Below are 25612 nucleotides of genomic sequence, written 5' to 3'. Positions count from 1 at the left end.
AGCTATAGCTCTTGCTTCTTTTGTTTTGCTTTGTTTTGTTTTATGCCAATTAGATCAAATGAGAATCTTTTTTAACCAATTATTGGCCGACATCGGGGTCCAACTTAGAGAACCTCGCGGCCCACCGGTTGAGAAGAGGTGCTTTAAGAGATGTTAACGTTCTCGTTGTCATTTGTCACTATACTGCAGAATTAGACAACTGCATGCTAACAAAATGGACCTAAGAGGGTAATAATGACGAAAGTGCTTAACTACTCGGACTACTCTCATCCTCTCTAGTCCACTGTTGCATAGAGCTCTAGAGCTGCGCTCTCCGAAATGTTTTCTTCTCCTGTGGTGCCCTGGTGCCCGTCAGAGGAGCCTCTTCCGTCTGAATTTCTATCTCTCTGCTTATTCACTTTCGCATAAAGTTCCTCGCACCCACGTGCCAACGGGAAACTATCCTCCTTCGGGAAATCTCCATCTCGCTTATCCACATTTACATAGAGTTCTACAGATGTTGTCTCGGCGCTATTTCCGTCTTTTGTTGTCTCTGCCTTCCTGCCGACGGAACAATTTTCCTTTGAACGTCCGTCTGTCTGCTTGTCCACTTTGGCGTACAGTTCATCGATCATACATGATGGAACAGAGTTATCCTCTTGGAGGAAATTTCCTCCTCTCATAATATCCACATTTACATAGAGATCTACAGGTGCTGTCACGGCGCCATTTATGCTTGATTGGGTCTGTTCTTGCTCGCCAATGGAACTATTTTCTTTAGTCGACGTTCCATTTACCTGCTTGGCGTACAGTTCCTCAAGCTTACGTGCTGAAACAGTGCTATCCTTCTTTGGGAACTTATCGCCTGTCTTATCTACCGTTGCATAGAGTTCTTCTGTGGTGCTTTGGTGTGCTTCAGTGGAGTCATCTTTTTCAGAAAGTCCACCTCGTTTCTTCTGCACTTTGGCGTACAGCTGCTCGCATGTCCTTGGTGACGCAACAGAATTTGGGGCCATTTCTTCTGCGCTCTCATCGCTCTTGTAAACGCATCCTCTCCTAACAGAGTGTTGGGGAGGATTCAGCTGGCTGTAGTCATCGGAGTCGAATGCCGAAGAAAAGTCCGTTGCATGGCCATGATGGTCGATAGTAGGACCCCTCGTAGATTTGAGTGAGTTATACTCTGTTGAGTCAAACAGACGGGCTTGCTTCATCGGAGTCCCTTGGCCAGATGTGACAGTGAAAGGGAATTTCAATTGTTCATATCCCTCATCTCCACTCGATGGCATTAGACGAGATGTTTCCAGGTGGCATTCTGCTCCAAGTGATTGGTCACTTGTAAAAGGTAGGTGTTCAATGGACGAGCCATGATTCCATCTGCCCTCTACCAAAACATTACTTTCTGAGATTCGTTGCGTTTCGGTAACTTTTCTGCGTACCTCGTCAGCATCCTGGTAAACGTGATCTTGATCGATTGCAGAGTTTTCAGCTCTTGCAGGGACGGGATATCCCTCAGAGCTAGCGGTATGTCTGACGGTAGGCATCAAGGTGTAAAGTGGGAAAGCAGCATTGTTAGCGCGACTACCAGGTCCAGGAGCTACGTCATTATCGGCCTGGTCTGGATGGGATGGTGGTTTATATCTACAATGAAAAATATCATAGTATATACATGAAAAATGACATGGGAAAGAAATTACTGTCAACGAAACGCATCCTATGTTCAGATCTATTTAGATCTCCAGGAGATCAGATCTCAGTTAAGAAACATTGCAGAATATCGACGAAACTAATATCTTTATGTGTGCATTATGTGAAACCGATATCCCAACAGTTTATTCGCCATTGCAATTTGAAAATTGACGAGCAACATGATTAATCAAATCAAAACGAATCACATCGGACAAGGACTTTTACAATGTAATCCCTGTAATCAATGCTATGTCTTCAGAAGCTGAGTAAGATGCTGTGTGATTATCATGTTATGGTATGGTTCTTACGTAAAGAGATAATTTCAGCAACTTAACACTGTTTCCCTTCCCTCTCTCCCTCTCCCTCTTTCCGTATGTCAATCTGTCTGTCTGTCTGTCTCTCTCTCTCTCTCTCGCTCCCTCCTTCTCTCTCTCTCTGAGTTCGAATCCCGCCCAGTGCTTACATCCTTGGACAAGATGTTTTTACCCACAATGTCCCTCTCGACCCAGGTGTATAAATGGGTACCTGGCAACGCTAGGGTAATAATAATAGCAGGGCCCTCTGGTAGACCAGTGGCAACACTGAAGAGGCTACCCTGGGTAAATAAGACCTTATTATTATATTATTATTATTATCTCTTTCTCTTTATATATGCATATAATATATATGTGACCCTGCACCTCAAAACAAACAAAAAGTCGCCAGACATGAATTTTTAGTTAAGACCATATTCTGAAAGAGCAGACTTTAAGCTTTAAAATGATGTATAACTCAAATCAAATGGACTCTCCTAACCTATCTAAATATTGGAAAGAAAGCACAAACTCAGGAAAAGTGTGAACTGAGAAAAGAGGCTCTGAAGTACAGTGTCTATTCAAGCGCTTAATCTTTACCAAACCGTGCTGGCTGTGCGATGAATGGGACAAAAAACAGGAAGTAAACCACCAGAGTAACAACAATGAAGGGATTATCAGATTAAACTGAAATTAAGCATGCCTCATTAACACATTCTGTCCATAATTAATGCCAACTTTCAAAGCAGTAGCACTATCCTTTCAAAAGTTATTAGAGTTGAAATTGAAGAGTGTGGACAAGGTTTTTCAGAAATGAAAAAGGGATTCTAAAGACACACCTAATCACACTATTCTACCAAAAATGGTCGAGATAAACTGCTAGAAAAACACACTTTCCTGCCCGTTTTATGATACCAAATTTTAGCATAATGTAAAAGAAGACCCGCTCTTTCAGAAAATGTGAAAAAGTCAAGTTCGGCTAGGTTGACCCATTTCACTTGTTTTCAGTCCTCACGCAAAATCAGTGTGTGCGACTTTATGTTCGTTTTGAGGTGCACGGTGACATATATAATATATAATATATATAATGTATATATATATATATATATATATATATATATATATATATATGAAGAGTTTGTTTGCAAAAACCGATAAGTCCATATTTCCCAAATGGAGATATTTGCGATTAAAGGTCAAGAAAAATAAAGAGAATAATAAGAAAATTTTTGCTTCTTTTGACCATAACTTAAAAAATGTACCTTTATATGTAGTGACCAATATATCATTTAAAAGGTATTATTTTGTACTTTATGACAGATATCGTATTTCAAAATCTTCAAAAATGGACTTATCGGTTTTTGCAAACAAACCCTTCATATATATATATATATATATATATATATATATTGAAACAAAGACAGGGAAAACTTTTGCCACTCTTTTTTTCCTCCACAGTTCTGTACACAATTTATTTTGCTCTTCTCTAATATTTTTCTCTGCGCTCACAACGAAAAAGTAGTTTTATTTAATACCCTGACTTGTTCATGCATTCATTTGTTCATTATGTTTCATTTTCCATCTGAAAAATTGGTTGATGAATGATTAAAGCTGGATCTTTAAAACGTATATGGCTTGTGACTCTCTCACACAATATCGGACCTCCACGTTATGTTCCATTCGACAGTCCGAGGGGCAAAATAATTTGCCTTCAGTACAGAGGACGGGATGATATCACAAACATTGCTCAGTAGGACTAACTCGAAGGTGAATCATAATCTAGTGATTAGCTAGGCATTCGCTGATTTATACGCTATAGTGTGACGGGGCCTTTACGCTAAATTCAAGGCACTCTACTGCTGACGTTCTGCTAAATATTCTGAAGATGACTGAAATAGGGTGTTTCTCACACCAGTGTGACCAGAGTGACTGGTCAACAGTGTGACCAGCGGTCTTTAAGATGACTGAATCACTGACAAGAACTGACTTAAACCAGACAAACAGATTTAAAGAAAAGACTATACCTCTTTTTGCGATATAAACAGCAAGCCGTGATGAGGAAAAGCAGGCTGATGAATATCAGTATTGAAGCCGTCAGCGGTATCAGCAGATGGGGAACAGTTTCTAAAGGGTACAGAAATGGAGATACATTAGACGTTTGTCCTCATAATATGTCATTATATTCATGTTTATTTAGTATCTTCCATTGTTTTACGCTTTATAACTGTCAAATATATTCATACCACTTTCTCCCTGTCCTGAAGTCGTTATGATAAAATCACACTCAGTCAATAAATTATGTTCATTATTCCATAAGACTTTTTATGTTCGAACTTCTATTCCACCCATGTTTGTATAAACAGACAATCAAGCTGAGGAAGATATTACAGGTTGAAAGCTGCTACGACCCAGCTGGTATCCTACTACATCCATTGTCTTTAATCTTCTCGAGATGAAAGCGTTTGGTACACATTATCAGCATCATACCATTATATCTTTAGATACACAAACACACTCACACGCAGACACTCACTCACTCACGCACACAAACACACACACACACACACATAATGATTCATGTACTTGTATGACACTGCGAGTGTATGAAGTTGTGTGCCACACTAAACCTGTAGTACATGATACAAATTTTAAGGATAACGACTTCACGTGTCTTACGTCACATCGGATAATAACGACATAGTTAATCACATGAAGAAGTGCCAGTTCTTTACTCTTTTCGAACGCGCTATTACAGGCCCGTAGCCAGGATTTTTCAAGGGGGGGGGGGTGCGGTCACTAAAAAAACGGACCTTCGGTACCAATACCAATGATCACACACACACACACACACACACACACACAATTATATATATATATATATATATATATATATATATATATATATATATTATATATATATATATATATATATATATTTATTCTTTGGACGACCGAACTACAAAAGTTGTATAAGAATTTGCGCGCGAAGCGCGCAACAAATTGTGAATTTTGACTGTTTTAATGACGTTTTAAAGTCTCGAGGAAATTTGTATTTTTGTCTGTTGCATGCAATCGCGTTACGGTATTTCATCTAGGAAATAGTAAAAACTCATTTTGCCAGGAAGTTGCAAAGTTTAATTGTGTTCGAGACTCTGCGCGCGTAGCGCGCCGCAAAATTGAGAATAGTGATTTTCCTGGTGTTGTTTTAACTTTTATTTTTTCTATTGTCTACCCACGTTAGGAGGCCTGAAGCTAGGATTTTTAAAGGAAGGGGGGGGGTTGCGTTAACTAACAAAACGGTCCTTTGATACTGTCCCGGGAGAGGTAGCGACAATCAAAAGGTGGACCCCATGCTCATACATGGACTTTCAAAATGGCCCCTAAACGAGTAATGATCATATGATTTTTTTCGGGCCTTAAAAACAAGTATTCCTTAAATGTTTCCTGCACCCTAAAGAAGTACTTCATCATGATTGAACAATATACCATTTTCCCAAATTTCGGCCTTTTTGATACCCTTTGATTATATACGCTCGTACATCATACTTTCCGTCTAATCCGTGAGAAAAAACGACCCCTATCACGCGTTTTCTTTAGCGAGTATGGTCACGGTGTCCACCTTTCAGTTGGAGTTTTCCATCCCATTGGATGCTGTTTGGAAGATGAAACATTCACTTTACTATACAGTATATCAGCCGTTGGTATGCGAGTTTGTCAAAAACGAAAATAAATAAGAAAATTTTTAAAAGAAAATGAATTGTAAATGTGAACCATTTATATTTTGCCTCCTTGTGGTAGGATATTTCCAGCATTTCCGAACTTTCAAATAATCATTTTAGATTTAATAATATTAAAGGTAGTAGATCCGATTCGCAAACATCTCCAATATCAGTCAAATGTCATATTAACCATCATGCTAAGAAGGTTTTCTTTGTGAAATTTGGAGGTCAGTGAAATTCAAAAATTAAACAAATTCAGACCTCAGGCTTAGTGCATAGATGTTTTCCTATTTGATTTGATCTGTCTTACTGTGCACACTAAGATACATACTGGAATGGTTATTTCTTATTTATTAAATTATAGTAGCATATTTGGTTACTAGCTGTCTCTAGGCATTTTCGAATTTGGGCTGCAAAGAGATCCACTACCTTTAAGTTAGAAGAGAGATAAGTAAATAATGATAAAATAAACAAACAAAAAAGAATGAGTTTCTTTTGTAATACTATCTGACAAACTTTTTACTTAACCATTTTACTTCATAGCTCAGCACTTTCCATTCTCTCTCACACCCTCTTACCCATTACATTTAAATGAAATACAACTAAAATGAGTTTGCGTGCCTGCATAATACTCTTTGGAAATTATAAGTGAGAATGTTCTTAGGTTTTGGCTCACTTTAAAATGAGAACCAATAGAACTGTCACAACATGAGAAAATGTATAAGTAATAATCAACACTACATTTCCGAATTTGGCCTGCAAAGAAATCCGCTACCTGTAAGTTAGAAAAGAGATTAGTAAATAATGATAAAATAAACAACAAAAAAGAATGAGTTTCTACCGCCGTATCCAGAACAGAGCCTGAAACGGTGCAGGCTCAAGAAATCATTTGTACTATAATACGTCTTGAAGTACTGTGTGATACTGTTGACTCAGACTTCTACAAAACTGTAAGTGAGAATTGTAATCCAATCCGACTCATTACCTGAGATATTTATGAAAATATATCAATAAAGAATGTAAATTAAATAACGATGCGTCACAATGCAGTCTAACGCTCTCACAATGCTATCATACATAGGGTTTTTCACTGACTGTTTTTACTCCGGAGCTCTTGCAATATTCAGGCTTTTGTAATACTATCTGACAAACTTTTTACTTTACCATTTTACTTCATAGCTCAGCACTTTCCATTCTCTCTCATACCCTCTTACTCATTACATTTAAATGAAATACAACTAAAATGAGTTTGCGTGCCTGCATAATACTCTTTGGAAATTATAAGTGAGAATGTTCTTAGGTTTTGGCTCACTTTAAAATGAGAACCAATAGAACTGTCACACTGCTGACAACGGCAGACAGTGAAGGTCAACGGCTCAAATTTTCGTTGGTAGTCTCGTCACGTGATAGTTCTGTATGGATTGTACACGTTCCCTATGACAGCAATTGTGAATGGGTAGTCCAGCTTTACTGCAAATTTGCGTCAGGACTGCTCAACCAATGGACAAGATTCTTATGTCACAAAAATGGGCAGAACCTCTACTTTCTGAAACCGTGCGCCCCAAGTTTGTGCGATCTTCCGTTCTCGAGATATCCCGTCTGGAAGAATTGCAAGACGGCAAAATATGCTCAAATTCGTCAAATTTGGACTGTTCGCCATAGACAATTCTACTCATAAGGTACTTTTCTGATCTAATTTGCGTCACTGCTACAAATGTTACAATAAAGATATATACACATAAATAATCCCTAAAGTGTCCACTTTCAGAATCCGGGCGTCCCAAGTTTGCTTCTTAAACAGTTTAAAAGTTATGGCAGATTTTGTGGAAAAATGCATCGATTTTTCACCCGTTTTACGTGTTGTAGCGTTCGCGCGGAAGCGCGGCTTCGCAGATGACCGAAAGTTTTCAATATGTAATAGCTCGCACAAATTGATACATAACATTTGTGTTTGTGTGCATGGGGACGATCCGATGGTTCATACAACAAAAGGGTTTCGTACAATTATTTTTAACATTGTTAAACGTACTCTTCCACATTTACGTAGCATATAATGTGTCTTTATATTTATTTGGATTGTTATCTTGAGAATTGCTAAAAACCGTTATTATGAAAAAGTGGACATTTCAGAATTTGGAGGGGGGGTGCGTACGCACCCGACGCACCCCCCCCCCCCCCCCCGGCTACGGGCCTGTATTATACAACACAAAATGATGTCAATGCCTGTGAACGGGAAGTTATGCATTCTGGAACTTGTAGTTTCCAGTTTGCATTTAGTTTACTTATAAAGAGAAATTTTTATAAACATTAGCGGAACTCAAGAGAAGCTATCTTTAAGTCAGTGGATTAGGCTGCCGACATGTAATCTTGAAGCTATATGTTTTGCTTTGTTTTGTCGTTGTTGTTGTTGTTGTTGTTTTTACATCAGCATTGCGCCCATCACTGCCAAGCCATTCCTTGGCCCTTCGAGGAGGACTCAAACAGAAGTCTGCGAGTGTACTTTACTTGCTTTCAAGCATCCAATATATTACATTATTTAAATTCTCACGCATTTTGCAGGAGTCCGGCAGGTTCTTATAGAGATCAGGTGAAGTAATGGAAATACTCAACACACACACACACACACACACACACACACACACACACACACAGAGTTATGAAACGACAAGCATCTGAAGGCCGATTAGGTTTTGATAGCAGCTTCACATGAAGGTTTCTACATATCTGTACAATACTTTATAAGCAAATTTACGTTCAACTGCTTGACAAATTGGGATAGATGCGTTCCACACTGGTTGGCGTGTCGAAGTGTTGTCATTGGATGACGCCACACACTGCAATGTAGCACTGCCACTGATGACGTAATCTTCGTCACAGTCCAAGGTTACTATGGATCCAAGCCGCGTGGTGTTCAAAGCCCATTTTCCGTGCGAGACGTCACCAGGATGACCACATTTCGGTGTATTACCTTGTACTGAGAGAATGATTATGGAAGGCATTGTGAATGCCCCGGTAAATGACGTGGTTAATCCTATGTAGAAGGCAAGATTATAATTCTAAGCACTCCCATATTTGTCTGCTGACAATCGTGCATGCCCACATATCTATTGTCCTTCTCAGTGTATAACGCCGTGCCCAATGAAAAGTAAAGAAAGATTCAATGCTCTATCTCAACATGTTTTTTTTTCTCGAAAAATTAATGAAACTCGTAGGCCTATACAATTCGCGTACATTACGCTCTAAAATGCTTTGCATCTATTTGTAATTACAAGTTCTCACCTCAACTAGTCCATATAATAAGGATGACTGAACTGTATACCTGAATGGCATTATTATATGATAATAGTTGCAGTATAATGTTTACGAACATTTAACGCCCTTCAGAAGTTTCGTCAATTTCAGCACAATTATGCTTGCACGTAAAGCAATGAAGACATTGTATTAAAGGGAAAATCAAGTTCAAATAAAAGTTAGTCTGATAAGAAAGAGTAAAATATTACGAGTTCAACGGTATGATTCTGATCGAAATCGGATGAAAAATAAGGCAGTTATGGCATTTTGAAGTTTCGCTATTTTCTTGTGTGTGTGTGTGGGGGGGGGGGGGAAACATTTCTTGAACAGTCAATATTATTATGCAAATGGCAAGGTGAGCATGTCATTCCCTCACAACCTACCATATAGTTTGTAGATAAAATTGTGAAATTTCCAGTTTTTCATTCAAACGAAATTATGCCCGAGGCTCAAATCCTCGTATATCTAACTGATCACTATTCTGTAGTTATTCAACCAGGAATAACATCAATATTATTTCAGACTTCAATGACAGAAACATTGAATTCGTGTCTTTTTTTTTGTACACGATCAATGGATAATTGTGAGGGTATGGTCAGCTCACTCATTTGCATAATTATCATTCACTGTACAAGAACTGTTTTGCAGAAATTAGCAAACTGCAAAATGTCATAACTTATTCATTTTTCATCCGATTTCAGTAAATTTCTTACCGTTGATCTCGAAAAATATTACTCTTTGTTATCAGGCTAACTTTTATTTGGACTAGATTTCCTCTTTTACTTCTATACCTCTTGTCTCTCTTCTTCATTCTCTCTCTCCCTCTCGGCGTGCATAAGCATCTTTACTCGATTCCCGATTGTTAATAATCACAAATGTTTAACTTTTATAGTTTCGTCGTGCGCTTGGCAGGTTGTCGTTACAGTGTGGGAGTGCGCATGGCAGATTGTCGTTACAGTGCGGGAGTGCGCATGGCAGATTGTCGTTAGGGTGTGGGAGTGCGCATAGGGTTAACAACATTCTGTCATGCGCACAGAAGTGCTCTAACAACAATCTGCCATGCGCACGGAAGTGCTCTAACAACAATCTGCCATGCGCACGACGGTTTTTCTCCTTTATTGTCAGCAAAAGCCCACATATTTTCATAAATCTCTGGAATAAAGTTCCCTCTCTGTTTGACGACTACAGCATAAGGTCCTTCTTCAAGTTGTCGTACCATTTAATGGGCACATTATTACCTTCAACTGGTCGACAAGATGGGGTTGATGAGTGAGCGGGTGGACCATTGTTGGAAGGGTCGGTGCACAACAATGTTGCACTACCATTGAGGATATAACCATCATCGCAGTGCAGGGTGAATACTGTGTATCCATTCAGTGTCGTATTTGAATGCCATTTTCCGTGCGATGCGTTACCAGGGTGATCACAATTTGACTCGTTTTCAGGAAGGGACGGAATGTCTATCGCAGACATTGGAATTTGTGAAAGTTGATATCACAAAATTAGTAGAACCAGGGACAATTCAAGTATATAAGGTGTATCACGATATAAACGTAATTCTACAAACAATATTGATAATCCTCGCTGTTGTTAACGACCTTATACTATAATGGCAATTCTGAAAATCAAATAATTTCATTTAACGACACTGGTGGGCAGTTAGTTTGATGTAAGTGTGATATAATTTTCTTTTATATCTATTAAAATGTAATGTTATTGTGGTTGCTGTAATGAAATAATAACAAATCTATAAATGTCCCAGTGCAAAGCCACAGCTCTATTTCATGCATAGAAATAGAGAGACACAGGTGTTCGTTAATGGGTGTATGTGGAGCTCCCCCTCTGTCTGTCAGTATCAACATGATCAATACCAACGTAAGCCAGAATGGGCAAAGGATAGATAATGACATAACCAGTCTTTTTTTTCTTTTTTAAGAGGCTATATCACTCTGAAGAATATTCCACATTCAAGAAATTTTTCTTTGGAGTGTCATTTGGTTGCACTAATTCGATTGCACATACAATAGGCGGTATATAGGCGGTAACTAGGCGGTAAATTCGCCGAATTTCTATATTTTAGAAATAGGGGTGTGTATACAGTATTATCATTAAAGAATATAATACATCAAGACATTATTACATGATTTAGATTTTGTTATAACATTAAACTCCTGAAAGTCATCATTTAATTCTGATATTTAATTTGCTCGCCACTTTCAAATCGTAGTCCGATTCTGAGCCCCTTGTTTGTAAAACTATTCCGTGTATTAAGGCTATGTGAACGTCAAATGGAAACGTTGTCTGATAGGTTGCATATTTACTTTCAACTGCTTGGCAATAAGGGGTTGAAGCGTTCCAGACAAGGGAAGATGTGGTTCGACCATCATCAGACATGTCCATGGACTGCATACACAGCAAGGTTGCACTGCCATTCAGGACATAACCATCGTCACAGTCCAGGGTTACCATGGATCCAAGCACCGTGTTGTTTGAATCCCATTTTCCGTGTGTTACATTACCAGGGTGACCACATGTTGACTTGTTACCTGGATGGGAGAGAATGCCTACAAAACACAATATGACTGATTAAGGAAATCAGGGGTAGATGGACAGCATCATTAATATTCAAATTCATGACATTCTTCCGTCGAGATGTACGTCGATGTAAGGCAATTTGTCATTCAGTTGCAATGAAAACATCTCGACGGAAGAATTTCATGAATTTGAATTATTACGCAGTACCCGCTGCATGCTGTAAGGATTAGAACCAACACTTGGTGTCGGGCGTAAGTTCGGTAGTCTAGTGGAGATGACGCCTGTCCGGAGATCAGGAGGTCGTAGGTTCGAATCCTGCTCGAGTATGTACGCCCATGATGGCTACAACTAAAGACAATTATTACCATTACATTAGTATTATATATCATTAGTATAATTATTATAGAGTATAAGACATCGAGACATTGTTAAAGACTTAGGTTTTTTTTCTGAGTGTTTTGCTATGACAACACGCTCCCGAAAGTCATCATTTAATTATGATATTTAACTTGCCCGCCACTTTCAAATCATAGTCCGATTCTGAGCCCCTTGTTTGTAAAACTATTCCATGTATTAAGGCTATGTGAACGTCAAAAGGAAACGTTGTCTGATAGGTGGCATATTTACTTTCAACTGCTTGGCAATAAGGGGTTGATGCGTTCCAGACAAGGGAAGAATTCGTTCGACCATCATCAGACAAGTACAATGACTGCATACACAGCAAGGTTGCACTTCCATTCAGCACATAACCATCGTCACAGTCCAGGGTTACCATGGATCCAAGCAGCGTGTTGTTTGAATCCCATTTTCCGTGTGTTACGTTACCAGGGTGACTACATGTTGACTTGTTACCTGGATGGGAGAGAATGCCTACAAAACACAATATGACTAATTATGGAAATCAGGGGTAGATGCACGACATCATTAATATTCAAATTCACGACATTCTTCCGTCGATACGCAGTACCCGCTGCATGCTGTAAGGATTAGAACCAACACTTGCTGTCGGGCGGAAGCTCGGTGGTCTAGTGGAGATGACGCCTGTCCGGAGATCAGGAGGTAGTGGGTTCGAATCCTGCTCGAGTATGTACGCCCATGATGGCTACAACTAAAACAATCAATTCAGTGTATATTTACATCGATGTAAGGCGATTTGTCAATAAGTTTCAATCATTATTCTTTCTGTGTGTTCTCGTCTGTGTTTGTGCTCCAATTTGTGTGTGTCCACAAGTAATTTTAAGATCAATGGGGGAGGAGAAGGAGGGATTAGAGGTGAGAGAAACGTTGGATTACATGTCTAGAAGAACAGGACAATGCCAACACGAGAAAAAAAAAACAATATTCTGCCGACTAATTCTTTCAGAATACAATTATGTTCATTAAGATTGTTTGTTACTGCTAGGAAATGAATTAAAAATGTTTCGATTACGTGCCTGTGGTTGATGCTTGTGATTACGAAGGTTAGCTCTTTCTAAAACGCAAAACTTGTACATCTGAGGCTACGTTAATCCGAAAGTGAAAGAGACTTCGTTGAATAATAGGAATATTTATTGCAGTCATCCTCAGTGGAATCACATCTGTTTGATATATTGTATAAAAAGGAATACATACTTCTTCTTCTTCATCATCTTCTTGTTCCCTTTCTAAATCTTTCAGTACTTTTGATGAATTGTTGCGCTATAGAAGTTGACACTATTACTGTCATTATTGGTATAATTGTATTTATCTTCAAGTTTCTGTATTATAAGAACACAGATATGCAGACTACTCTGAGATCTATTTTCCACCATAATTGCATTTATAATTCAGTCAAACATAAGAATATATATCCTCTCGACTATATAGGCTATCATTCACGCAGTGCACTGGCTCATACACTCTTAAGGCACAATGTTGTCCAGATGTACAGAAATTTCTTCATAGTGACATACAGAATAGTTCCTCTGCAATTTCTTTGAAATACATGTAAGCGAATACCTTCATAATATACATGTACATTTAAGTGACTGACTGCGAAATACCTTCTTCTTCTTTTCAGATGAAACGTTCCAAATGTTCAAAATGTTACTGTCCGTTATTTTTGCCTTTGTCTTCTCCAGTATTCGTTGTTTCTCTCATAATTTTACTGATGAAAATAACAGAATCCATTTTGTGCTACTTAACTTAATCTTGATAGAGTAGATCACTGCGTTGAATCTTTAACAGTCCATTCTGTTTACATACATTGAGTTCCTGCAACAAGTTGCTTCGAAAAGATCAAGCTCTTTGGTTTATTGCAAAACCCCTGTGCTCTCAACACATTCAAATGTCAGATTCAGATTATTCTAATACACAACTTTGTGTAGGTTTCATTTTCTTGCCATAAACACTTATTACGCTGGAATTGGTTGTGACTTCAACTGAGCCGAGTGGTCGCGGACACCTATCTACTTTTATCAGTGTAACTTGGACTTGTTACTACACAATCCAAATGGATTGTATTTTCAGAAAATCTAACTAAGAGTGTACGAAAAAGGACTCACTGTCAACCGCTTCGCAAGATGGGAGCGACGAGTTCCAAACCGGAAAGTAAGTCGACCTTCCAGGTAGTCCTACACACTGCAGTGACGCGGTGCCATTTATGACGTAATCTTTATCGCAAGTGAGGGTTACTATGGAGCCAAACCATGTCATGTTGGTATCCCATTGTCCGTGTTGGATAATGTCAAGTTGCTCGCAAAACCCGTAGGAAACTACATCAAAGGCAACCATAAATTACTTCAATTAGTATGGAGGTATGATGATGCACAAAAACGTAATTTGAATGAACATTACGCAAGCTGCTTGTATTGGAGAATGTCTATTGGTTGTCAAAGTTATGAAGAAAACTAGATATAAAGTCCGCCAAACAACCACATATTCATAAGGTTAAATGATGTACAAGAACTTCCTTGGAATCACCCTATCAAGTCGATCGCAAAAGCCGGAGGAAACTACATCACAGACAACGATAAATTACTTAATTTGTATGAAGGTTTGATGCACAAAACCGTATTTTGAATCACCATTATGCAAGCTGCTTGTATTGGAGAATGTTTAAGTGGTTGCCAGAGCCATAGAAAACTAGATATAAAGTCAACCAAACAACCACTATTCATAAGGTTGAATGATGTAAAAAAAAATGCAAGACCTTCCTTGGAATCACCCTATCATGGCATTACAGAAACTCGTCTGGACTTTTAATACCGAATGCTCAAAGAACATGACGCAGAAAACAGGTCAATCAATGATTATGATCTCGTCGTGTTCACTGCCGCATTACATTATGTCTCTGCATATTTTATAGTTTATGCCTGAAAACCATCCGATAATTTTTGTAAGCATCCAACTCGTGACGGTAAGATCATGTGTGCAGGACGATGGCCATGGTTTTAAAATACTGTGTTTACATGGTGAGGTCATGAACACAGAATTTAAAGTAAAAATCAACAACTATGATAAGGAATATGAAATAGACACAAATATCATGGAAAATTTCAGGAAAAAATACACCATATCGTTGAATGGGTGGAAGCAATGAGATTATGATAAACAATGGATTACACGTTAACTGTTTCAAATTGAGATTTTTTTCTCCAAGTGGCAGATAGAAATATGGTCGTAAACATGTATTTATAAAAAAAGGCATCTCAAACAAATGTCAAAGTAAATTGCTTTTCCTGCGTTCCCGTTTTTGTTTTTGTTTGTGTGTGTGTGTGTGTGTGTGTGTGTTTGTTTTATTAGCCAGCCCCGGCTGTATATCTCCCGCCTCCCACTTAAAGATTCAACATTTTCCTGTCCAACTTTACTTTTGTCTTATATGTAAAAAAAAAAAAAAAAAAAAAAAAAAGGGGGGGGGGGGGGCTAAGAAAGGACGAGATGAGAAATTACATAAAGAATAAACACAACTCCCATTTCCGAGGGTTCCGTCTAGAGATTCTTCAAGTCTATAGCAGGGTGGTTGGGGATGTGGGTGGAGGTTACCATTGAATCCCCGGTCCGCTGCGCCACACCTTCCCCCGACACCTTTCCCCCGCCATAAGCAGTAAATAAAAACAACAACAACAACAACAACAAAAACACACACACAAAACACACAACAAAACAAAACAGAAAGCACACGTTAAACGGATACAGGAGATGCTTTGAGTTGGAGTCTGTGTGCTCAATGACATGATAATCTTCATTATGCCTTAAAGTGTTCAATTGTACAATCGCTTCTAACACGTTCCACGAATCTGGCTACCTGTCTCGCAGTCGTACTTGCCCAATGTCAGTTCCGCGACGTCAGCATCCCACTCATAACTCCATGTTTCGAGTCAATGGAGTGACTGTTGTCTTTATTCTTGACACTTTTTTATCTGACCTAATTCAGTCATGCATATAATTTACATTAACGATAAATACAGTTTGAGATGGCCAAGTAATCAAACCGCAATTCAAGTAATTATTTGTCGTTCTTCCAAACACGTCCCGCGAATTCTTTTTTCTATTCTGCCAGGACTTGTGTACAACATTACATTTGCTTTTAAACATAACATAACTGAAAACTATGGGAACAGTATACCAGCTAGTGTTTTCTTTTTAAATGTCAATCTTAAAGAGATGTCTTAGAGGCAATTAGCATGAATAACATTGGAAAGTTCTACATGACAAGTATATTTTGAGACTGCTCGTGTGCATTTGTTGTTGTTGTTGTTGTTTGGGGGGAGGGGGTTCCCTAAGACAATACTTTGTAAAAAATGAAAGAAAATTGGAAGATGAAAAGATAATTTTCGATCTAGTAATGGAACAATATTTCAGAAAGACCAAAAGGGAAAAATCCAGATATGTGATTCTTATTTTGAACATAATATGCATAAAATACAACGTTAACTTCTGAAGTGTATGGGAATGAGCATTGAAAGTTAGCCAGTATGACAAAGAAGAAATTGCTTAGACAAAATGATTTTTTTTTTTTTAAGTTGGCTTGCCATATACTCCAGCCATCTTGCACTACAGGCCTCACACCTGTAAATCAAATGGAACGTCCCTGACCGCTTCACAAAATCGTACCAAAGATACTAAAATAAACGAAGAAAAAGATAATTAAAAATAAAAAATGCAGTTTGGCAAAAAACTGAATATCTGCAGATACCAAGCATGAATTCCTCAACAAACTTCATTTTGGTCAGAAGATGAAAGCTTCTCTCATGGAATTTGAAGGGACTATGTTTGATTGGGTGCATGTATAATAAAAATAGGTGATATTTTGAGTGAAAAGAACATAACAATGGATCGATATTATAAAATTAATTCCAATCTACAAGCTAGGAATGAACATCTAGAGTGTTCTCTGTTAAAGTATCTTGTAGGTTAATGAATGCCTCGAACGGAAATCATTATAGACCATCAATTTCAAACTTACAAAGAATTTTTGTCTGGATATAATGGCATAAAACTCACCAGTAAATGCATAATACAGATCAGATCCAGATTGCAGGTCGGACATGCTTGGACATGACCACTGTTGAAGAAACCGGTAACCTCGATGAGAGAAAATGCGATCAAGTGTCTCTGTCAAGTCTGTTGACAAGCACGAGCATGCTCCTTGGTGTATAACGGCTAAACCTGCAACTTTTCTTCGCCCTCGACATATTGAGACGCATTCCATTTCACTCTCCACGTTTGACTTCGACAGGTTCTGAAAAGGACTGTAGTCTTGCAAGGGGGGTGGTTTCACAAAGCATCCAAGAAAACCTGGTTCTGAGAGAAAACAATGCATACCGTATGATGAAGTTTCTGATAGATGAAGAATAAACCATGTTCTTAGAATATCGATTAATTATCATAACATTCTGTTTTCATTAACCAGGTAATATAGTTGTTACGGCATCACTCCATCATAAGCTAATCAATCAAACAAGCAAACGGAAAGCTGCGTTTGCCTTCTTGTGTTTCTCATCAAATAAATGCATAATTTTGAAAATAAAAAAAAATCATAAAGCATTTCTGATGCTGTATTGTGGGAGGACTTACGCACGTTTCGGAGGGTGATCTGATTGTTTGGTAACGAATATGGGTTTCATGTTGCATGATGCGCAAACACATTTTTCATTCTTTAAATCTATGAGCAAGTGAAACAATTTTTAAAATCTTTGCTTCACACAGGCAGTGTAAGATCCATAATGTATTTGAATAGCAATATTTCTTCACCTCGGCATTTCAGCTTCACGGCACTGTTAGAAGGGCATTTTGCACTTGTCCACGAACAGTCTATTAAATTTCGCGAATCTGTGGAATGAAATTTTAGCAAATAACCAAATAGACATTAACCATTTCTAATCATCATTAAGAAGTATTCTATCCTTTTAACCTGCTTAAATCTATAAGTGATTTCAGTGTATTTTCACATTCCTAAACATATGAAAATGAATATAATTTCAGTCCATTTCAGATTCAAATGAGATCGTGATTTATGCTGTTTTGCTGTTTTTGCAGGTCATCAAAATAATGTATGATTATTGTTTGCAAATGTGTACCTTGCGCCCTTTATCAATGGTGTTGTAACAGTGTATAGTATTTTGCCTTGTACTTACTTGCCTACGGGAAGGTAGTAACCGTTAAATGTTCACATGCTTTCATTTTAAACCAACAGAAATAAAGTAGGTTATATGCTAAATGCCAAACTTCATTTCTTTTAACTATGATTCAAGGTTGCTATTCGAAGTACGATTACAATAATATCTCACACAGTTTGCAAAACTCTGAAAACCTACGAAAATGAAATACATACGTACGATCGAATACTGGAAATCTGGATAATATAAGCATGTCCAAAGGAATCGATTTGTAAATGATATGAAGAGATTGGATGCAAAAATTGATAAATGCCATTTCCAAGGTTTTAAAGTTTAATGCCATTAAATAGAGAAAAAAAAATATTTTTTTCTTGTGATGACAGTGCACTCGTCTTTCTTGAGGACTATGATATTTTAAAGTGGAACGCTTGTTACGACTATCAACTATTGTTAGAATCGGGTGATCATTTCATGAACCGTTTTTTTTTTTTTGGGGGGGGGGGAGGGAACTTACAAATATATTTTGTTGGCTACTGCTCACAATATAATAGATGAATTAATGATAATTTACCTATTTTGTAGTTAGGACAACCCCAAAAATTCAAATATGAAAAAGCAATATCAATTTTTGAATTCTACTACAACAAAACCCGCAACTAAAACGGTCAATGTTGTCGATGCTGTAATTCATTTTTTTTTTTTTATATGAAATGAAGTGTAGGATGTTGCTTGCGAACAAGCCCTAAATAAATACATCGGATGCTGACCTGAGTTGTTGCCTACAACATAATACTAAAACCACAGAACCATAATTGAAATGCTGTTTTGCTACTTTGCGTAATTTGAAGTGATCACGAAGGTATGTTTTCACATTTTTTATATATTTGTTTGTTTTTGTTTTTTCATTTCGAGTCCTCCGTAGAATCGAGGTGTGCGACTTTTTGTTGGTTTTGTGATGCACGGTCGCATGATATTGCATTTCTTACACACATTTGCTATACACTGTAAACCCAATCGACACGGATTATACGCAAATTTTGATACCAATACTGTGTGAACATTTCCAATAAAAATGCAGGGACCACTAACAGTCAAATAAAAAAAAAACAGGGGTAAGTAAAAACAACTAAAAAAAACTGAAATTACCTTGAGGACAACTACTTTTGGCACTGATCCATTTCGCTTCGTTGCTGCGTTGCTGCGTTGAAAAAGAAACATTCTGAGAAGCAGGGAAGCCGAGTTCTCTGCAGGTCGAATCAGCAATCTGTTTCGAAAATCCATCACTGCAGACAAAGCTGTCTGGGGCTGATCCCAAAACTGCAAAGCCCTCGAGAGGAGAATGTCCCCCGATGAGCTTCACAGCAGGTTCATCTAATGTATATTCGAACAAATTAATTCTTTATTCATGAGCGTGTGAATGGCATTGACGTCAGGTCTTTTAAAAGACACAGATCATCTGCCCAAAATCATTTACTACTCAACCAGTCATCAACCAGTCATACGTCGACGATAGTAAATAATCCCAAGGAAGAGCTTAAGATGTAGCTATCACATAATAACAAGGAATGGATGATTCGAAGCTATTGCATATCGCATCATTCTGAATTCAGATTCAGATTTTATTCCGTTTGTTGTATTGAACATCTTTCAAACGAAATACAGTCACGTTTACATTTACCAAAAACAATGAGATATATATTCAGCACATTCAAACAAGCGAAAGTAATCATGCAATCATCTGATAGCAAAATGGAAACGTTTCAGAGATGTCGATTTGAGCAATCTAAAGCTAAACCTGCAACTTTTCTTGATCTAAAGAGAAATAACCGGAGATCTAATTGGTTCATGGCAGATTAATTGGTGGGATTGGAATGCGGGAGACACTCGGAGAGATGGTTTGGAGAGATTACAGCCAGTATATTTGCACTATTGTTTGCATGCATATGATTTTATATTTTTAACTCCGCACAATTATAACTGTTAGCAATATTTAACCATCATCACTTCATAAGACCTGTATGTAATTTTTGAAGTTTCGATATTCTGAGATGAATAAATCATTTTTGTTTTTGTTTACACGTATATCACATTCGTTCAGTATGCGTTCATGAACTATTCTGTCATGTTTTATGTTTTAGAGTATGCTTTTCATTGCGTTACTCATATAGGGGCCTAGATCACACATACATAATATATCATAAGGCTGTCACGAAATGTGTTGATAGATAAAACAGTTTTATTTGTGTTTTTATATATTTTATATATATTTTTATATCTCTTAATATGAAACAGACAAGGATGATATGAGACCATGCATTACAAAACCAACACAAAGTCGCACCCCTTGATTTTACATAAAGATTCAGAAAATGTGAGACGGGTCAACCAAGTCAATCTTGAGTTTTTCATGTTTTCCTAAAAAGCTATCTTTCTTCTACATTATTCCTGAAAATCCGTTGAACACTCTTCACTTTCAACTCTAATAACCTTTGGAAAGATAATGCTGCTGCTTAGAAAGTTGGCATAATTCATGTACAGAATGTGTTAATAGAGCATGCCTAATTTCATCTTAATTTGATAATCTCTTCATTGTTGTTGCACCGGTGGTTTACATTGCATTTTTGTCCCAATTATCGCACAGCTAGCATGGTTTAGTGAAGATTAAAGGGGTAGCGCAGTATTGGTGGAGATGAGAATTGGGCTGTTAACTTTTTGTGAGATACCAAGAAAACACTTATGAAATAGCACAGAGCATGCCATTTTAAGAGGAATTCAAAGTTTATTTGATGAAAATCAGGTTTGGAATGGCTGAAACATCCAAAAACAAAGTAAAACAAAGCGTTCGTAATAAAATGTGGGTCCCACACTTTATTGAATCACTCTGTTTTGGATATCTCAGCCATTTCAAAAACAATTTTCATCAAATAAACGTTGAATTCCTCATGGAATTACATGCTCTTTCATATTTCATAAGAGGTTTCTCATTATCTCAACAAAAATGTCACAAACCTGAACGTAGGTCTCAACCAAAACTATACATTACCTTTAAGCACTTGGTTAGACCCTGTTCATTAGAGCCTCTTTTCTCAGTTCACACTTTTCCAGAGTGTGGGCTTTCTTTCATATATTTAAATAGGTTAGGAGAGTCCATTTGAATTGAGTTATATATCATCTCAAAGCTTAGAGTCTGCTTTCTCATAATAATATGTCCTTGACTACAAATCCATCATTGGGGACCTTTGCTGGTTTTATGATGCAGGGTCACATATGACTCTGATTTTGGTATTTTTTGTGTATTTCATTTTTTTTTTTGTATCTCAAGGATAGCAAGGCTGAAGACGATCGTCATGATAAAGATAAGGCAATGATGTTACTTTCCAAAAAAAGAAAAAAAAAATGTGAATATTCATAATTATATATATTCGAACTGCATGTATTTCATTGATACCGAGGAGATGTTGAAAAGGTACAGCCGACTAGTGTTTTAGACGGTCTTTGATTAATCTTGTAGCAATAATAGCATGTTATCTTTGATATAAACGGAAGTTCTAATTCCTTCAAGCGTCCACCTTAACACACCGTATAATCAACTATATTACATCCAATTTAGCTCATATTTAAAAATGCACCGCTTTCTAAAACTTTTTTTTTTCCTAGTTTCGTGAAATATCCGTTTTTGTTTTTTTTTTCTGAAATACCTAATCCGGAATCAGAAGCGGACATGAAACCAATTAAGCAATTTCGAATATGTGTGACACAATGATCGGAACTATTTTTTGTATGATACATCTTGATATACGTGAACGGATTTATCGGAAGAACTTGACCATGCAAGAATAATCCACAAGGGTAAGTCATGCTACATAAAAAGTCAGGTTTTGTTTTGGTTTAAAGATTATGTGCTAAAAAAATTATTTACTGTTAATTTCATGAATAACAATGATTTCATATGTAGTATACTTTTGATATCTTTGTTAGGATCCTCCACTATGAAATGGTATAAAATCTTCCCAATTCATTAGTGTAGTCATTCTCCATCTAATCAATTTGCATTTTCGTTTAACATTGTACCCTATTGTCTTTGGAAATCAGTCTTTAACTTGATCCATCTTGTCAATAAGAAATGAATTAAAGATAATGAAATTATGTTATTTTACTACGAAATATTTCTAATAACAAAAAAACATATTCGTCACATCGAGGAGATTCAAGAGATGGGAGTTCCAACTGGCTATAATTATTCAAATATTTTATTTTCTCAGTTTTGTATGGATGAAAAAAAATAGTTACAGGTGCATTTGTTTTGTACCTTCCATGATGAGGATTCATTTATTACTGTTATTTTATTCATAACATCTTTTAACGGGAACATTCCGTTCAGATCTGCTGATATCCAGCAAACCTGCTTTTCAAGAAAAGTATCAATGTGATAAGGAGGCACGTTCTCGATAACTTCTAAAATAGTTTACAGTTGGTTTTAACAAAAGGCCTATTACCTGATATTTTGTAATAAAGAAGCGAAATAGGCGAAGAACCTCCAACTTACACGTACATATTTAGCTTTAATCCTTAGTATCATCTCATTCTGACTCACATGTACACATACATACTCTCATACAAAGTCGTGGAGGCGCTATTCTCATATCTAAGCCACACACTCAAACACATACGTTAGTAGACATAGGCCTACATTCATATACAATGTTAGATGTTGCAATTTTACGTTTTCCTTCTTTGCCTTTTCCTTCAAGATATAAATGAAAGGAAATGTACAAGAAATGTAAGAGTAGATGTTAACATTGTGTATAGTTATTGTTGGAGCTGTCATTAAATCCAAACTCATGGTATGACTGACCTCTCCTATATTGCTATTTTCCCTCTTGCTATCAATTTTATTTGCAGTATGTCATTTTGCTATTTTTCTTTATCAGCAACACTCATCACCGGTCTGTCATGATATTTGCTATAATTTCCACACAATATCCTATATCCTCACTAGTACTGTCACGCTTGATATTATGTAGGCCTATGTTGTTGTTTTTTAATCACTCTATCTGCAGGAAAAATACTTCAAAAATAAAACCGAAGCAAACCGAAGTTAGAAAATTCCTGTATTTCTACAATGTCAATCAACCATTCTTATGACAGGCTAGGATTTCGAGTTGATAATCATACTGTATACAAGAATATAGTATAGCTACCGAGTTAACGGAATTGTAACGTAATTGATAAAACGATATTAATATCAAATTGACTATGTGTTGTACATAATATAACAACGAACAGTTACCTCTTAAACAGGACGCGGTAACGCGGACTCTGACAGGGTATATATATCTGCGGGCCAGATATATATAGCTGGAGTCTCAGTTTTTGGCCAAGTGAAAAGACAGGTGAAGATCTGGTGTTATTCGAAATTACAACTTCATATTTCACGGTAGATAGCTCATCCTCTACGGTTACTTCCACGTGCTGATTGTTGGTAGATTGCAACCACAAAACGATTCTTCCAGCAGCTAGTATTTCCCACCTGTCGATAAAAACACTAATCCCGTCCTTTGCTGTCATGTAAATGATACCTGCATCCGCCGAACAGTCCAAAGTGTGACCTGTGTTAAGTTATGAAAGACAAATAAGAATTTGAAAAAACTGACTGATCAGTTACTTCACCTCAATGAAAAATGCAATATTAAACAAAGACACTTATTGTAGAAGAATATTCTGCCCCTCACCCCCTACTCCATTTGCTCAGAACCAAATGAGCGGGAGCCACTAGTCCAAAATATAGTTATCCCTTTGGAAACACCAAAGAATTATTTGAACTTTTCATGAACCTTGAGTTTTTACAGGTCTGTTTGTCATCAAGAATTCACGTTTTCATGTTGTGAAAAAATTGCAAATGAGGTACCTATGGCCGTAAAAGGTCTGTGATTAAAAAAAAGAAGAAGGAATAATCCTTCCAAGAGAATCGTTCGGAGTGCAAAAGCAAACTAACGCAATAAACCAATCTGAAAAGATGTCAACCTCAAAGAATACTTACTTATCAATTCGAATGAATATTGTTGAGGGAAAGAGAACAGGATTATCACAAATATCCAATTATTCAGACTGGAAGCCATGGCTTTATCCAGAGTCAGAATTTAGTCTGTTCATCAATTGGCGTGGAATGAGCAGAATGTATATATACAGAATCAACCAGCACAATCTTTGGCATTTGCCAGAGTTGCGTAGTTTGTCCGAAGAGTGTAACTTAATCACGTCAAGCGTGCATGCCCTGAACAAACAAAGCTGTGATAATCTGTCGGCCACTCCCTAGTGATGGTCTGCGCGTCACGATGCGCATGAAATATTCCTTATTTTGTCCTGTGTCACGCGAATTGATATGATGACCGATCATCGCTGCCCTTCTTGCTGCGAGAAATAAAAGTGAAACTCTACTCCGTGCTCTATGTTGAGTTGTATACACCTACTCAACGAGGACGAATAAAGCAGTGAATGTCCCGTAGACTTCAGACAAAAGATTGGAAGGTTATGCAGAACCAAGATTAATGTCGCCTAAAACGTGTCGCATTGGTTTGCATCTTCATCTTTGATGACTTTCCATTGTAGTATTCAAATTGAATGAACAAGAAAGTTAAATCACGCAACAAACTAGTCTATAGGCATAGGATTGCAATTATTTTAATAGCTACAATGAAATCTCAAAGGGTTAGACAGTGTTACCACGCCATTGAATCATGCACATTTTATATTATATATATATATATATATATATATATATATATATATATATGGATGATGCGCTCCGTCGGAATGAGTCAAAAGTCGCAAAAAATGAAATCGTAGTTATGCCTATATGTGAATTCTACAGACTCTAAGCTTTACACTGATATGTAATACAACTCATTTCGACATCCCTATAGATCACAAAAACGAATATTAACTACGCTTATGATGTCAGTCCATTTTGTAAATAACGGAGAAAATCGCTCTCAAAGTTCAGGCTATGTTCGAGCTCACAACCTGTTTCTTTCACGGGGCGAAACAATGCAACAGTCCTTCTTAGCGACGGCGTTTACGCTCCATCGCACGCATTACCGTATAAGGCGATAGCTTGGGTGTGTAAGATGATTAACCAATCGCAGGACAGGTCTATCATTCTACGATTTTGACCAATACGGCAGCCCGAATGTAAACTTCGGCGCGTTTGTGTCCGTGTCGCTGCCGCTGCATGAATGAGTCGGTACGCGTTGTGTGTCGGCTGCGTTGTAGTTTGCATCAAGTTTTTAACTCACAAACAATAGAAAACAGTAGAAAGAAAAAAAGGTACTCAATGCGTATTACGAGAAACGTCTTTTAGCGAGGGCGTTGATCGCTTCCATTCTCCTCCTATGTTGTTGTCAATGGAAACTAAAGAGGATGCGTTTAGCAAGTACCAATACCTAAATAGATCCTGAGAACCTATTGTAGGCGGGGGTTCAAAAGACAGCATCGGTAGAAAAAGTCAATGAAGTTAATTAACGATAGTCGT

At 37.4% G+C, this 25612-nt stretch overlaps 1 protein-coding gene across 1 annotated transcript; it reads right to left on the bottom strand.

Moving 5' to 3' along the window:
* Nucleotides 1–275: 275 nt before the first annotated feature.
* On the bottom strand, nt 276–17174 carry LOC140226771 (uncharacterized). Its single transcript, XM_072307199.1, has 7 exons — nt 16967–17174; nt 14026–14235; nt 11289–11532; nt 10207–10439; nt 8430–8651; nt 3983–4082; nt 276–1617 (listed from the first exon to the last, which is right to left on the bottom strand). The coding sequence occupies exons 1-7, from the start codon at nt 17172–17174 to the stop codon at nt 276–278; spliced, it is 2559 nt and encodes an 852-aa protein (XP_072163300.1).
* Nucleotides 17175–25612: the final 8438 nt, after the last annotated feature.

This window comes from Diadema setosum, chromosome 4, assembly GCF_964275005.1.
Source record: "Diadema setosum chromosome 4, eeDiaSeto1, whole genome shotgun sequence".
NCBI lineage: Eukaryota > Metazoa > Echinodermata > Echinoidea > Diadematoida > Diadematidae > Diadema > Diadema setosum.
This window is presented reverse-complemented; position numbering and strand designations above follow the sequence as displayed.

Excerpts from the sequence above, each read along its gene's own strand:
- LOC140226771 (XM_072307199.1), bottom strand. The coding sequence starts at position 17,174 with ATGGAATGCGTCTCAATATGTCGAGGGCGAAGAAAAGTTGCAGGTTTA. Across the intron at positions 11,533-14,025 it reads ATCTTGCGAAGCGGTTGACA|GCATTCTCTCCCATCCAGGT; the intron begins GTGAGTCCTTTT and ends TGTGTTTTGTAG. Across the intron at positions 4,083-8,429 it reads AATTTGTCAAGCAGTTGAAC|AAACTGTTCCCCATCTGCTG; the intron begins GTAAATTTGCTT and ends TGTACCCTTTAG.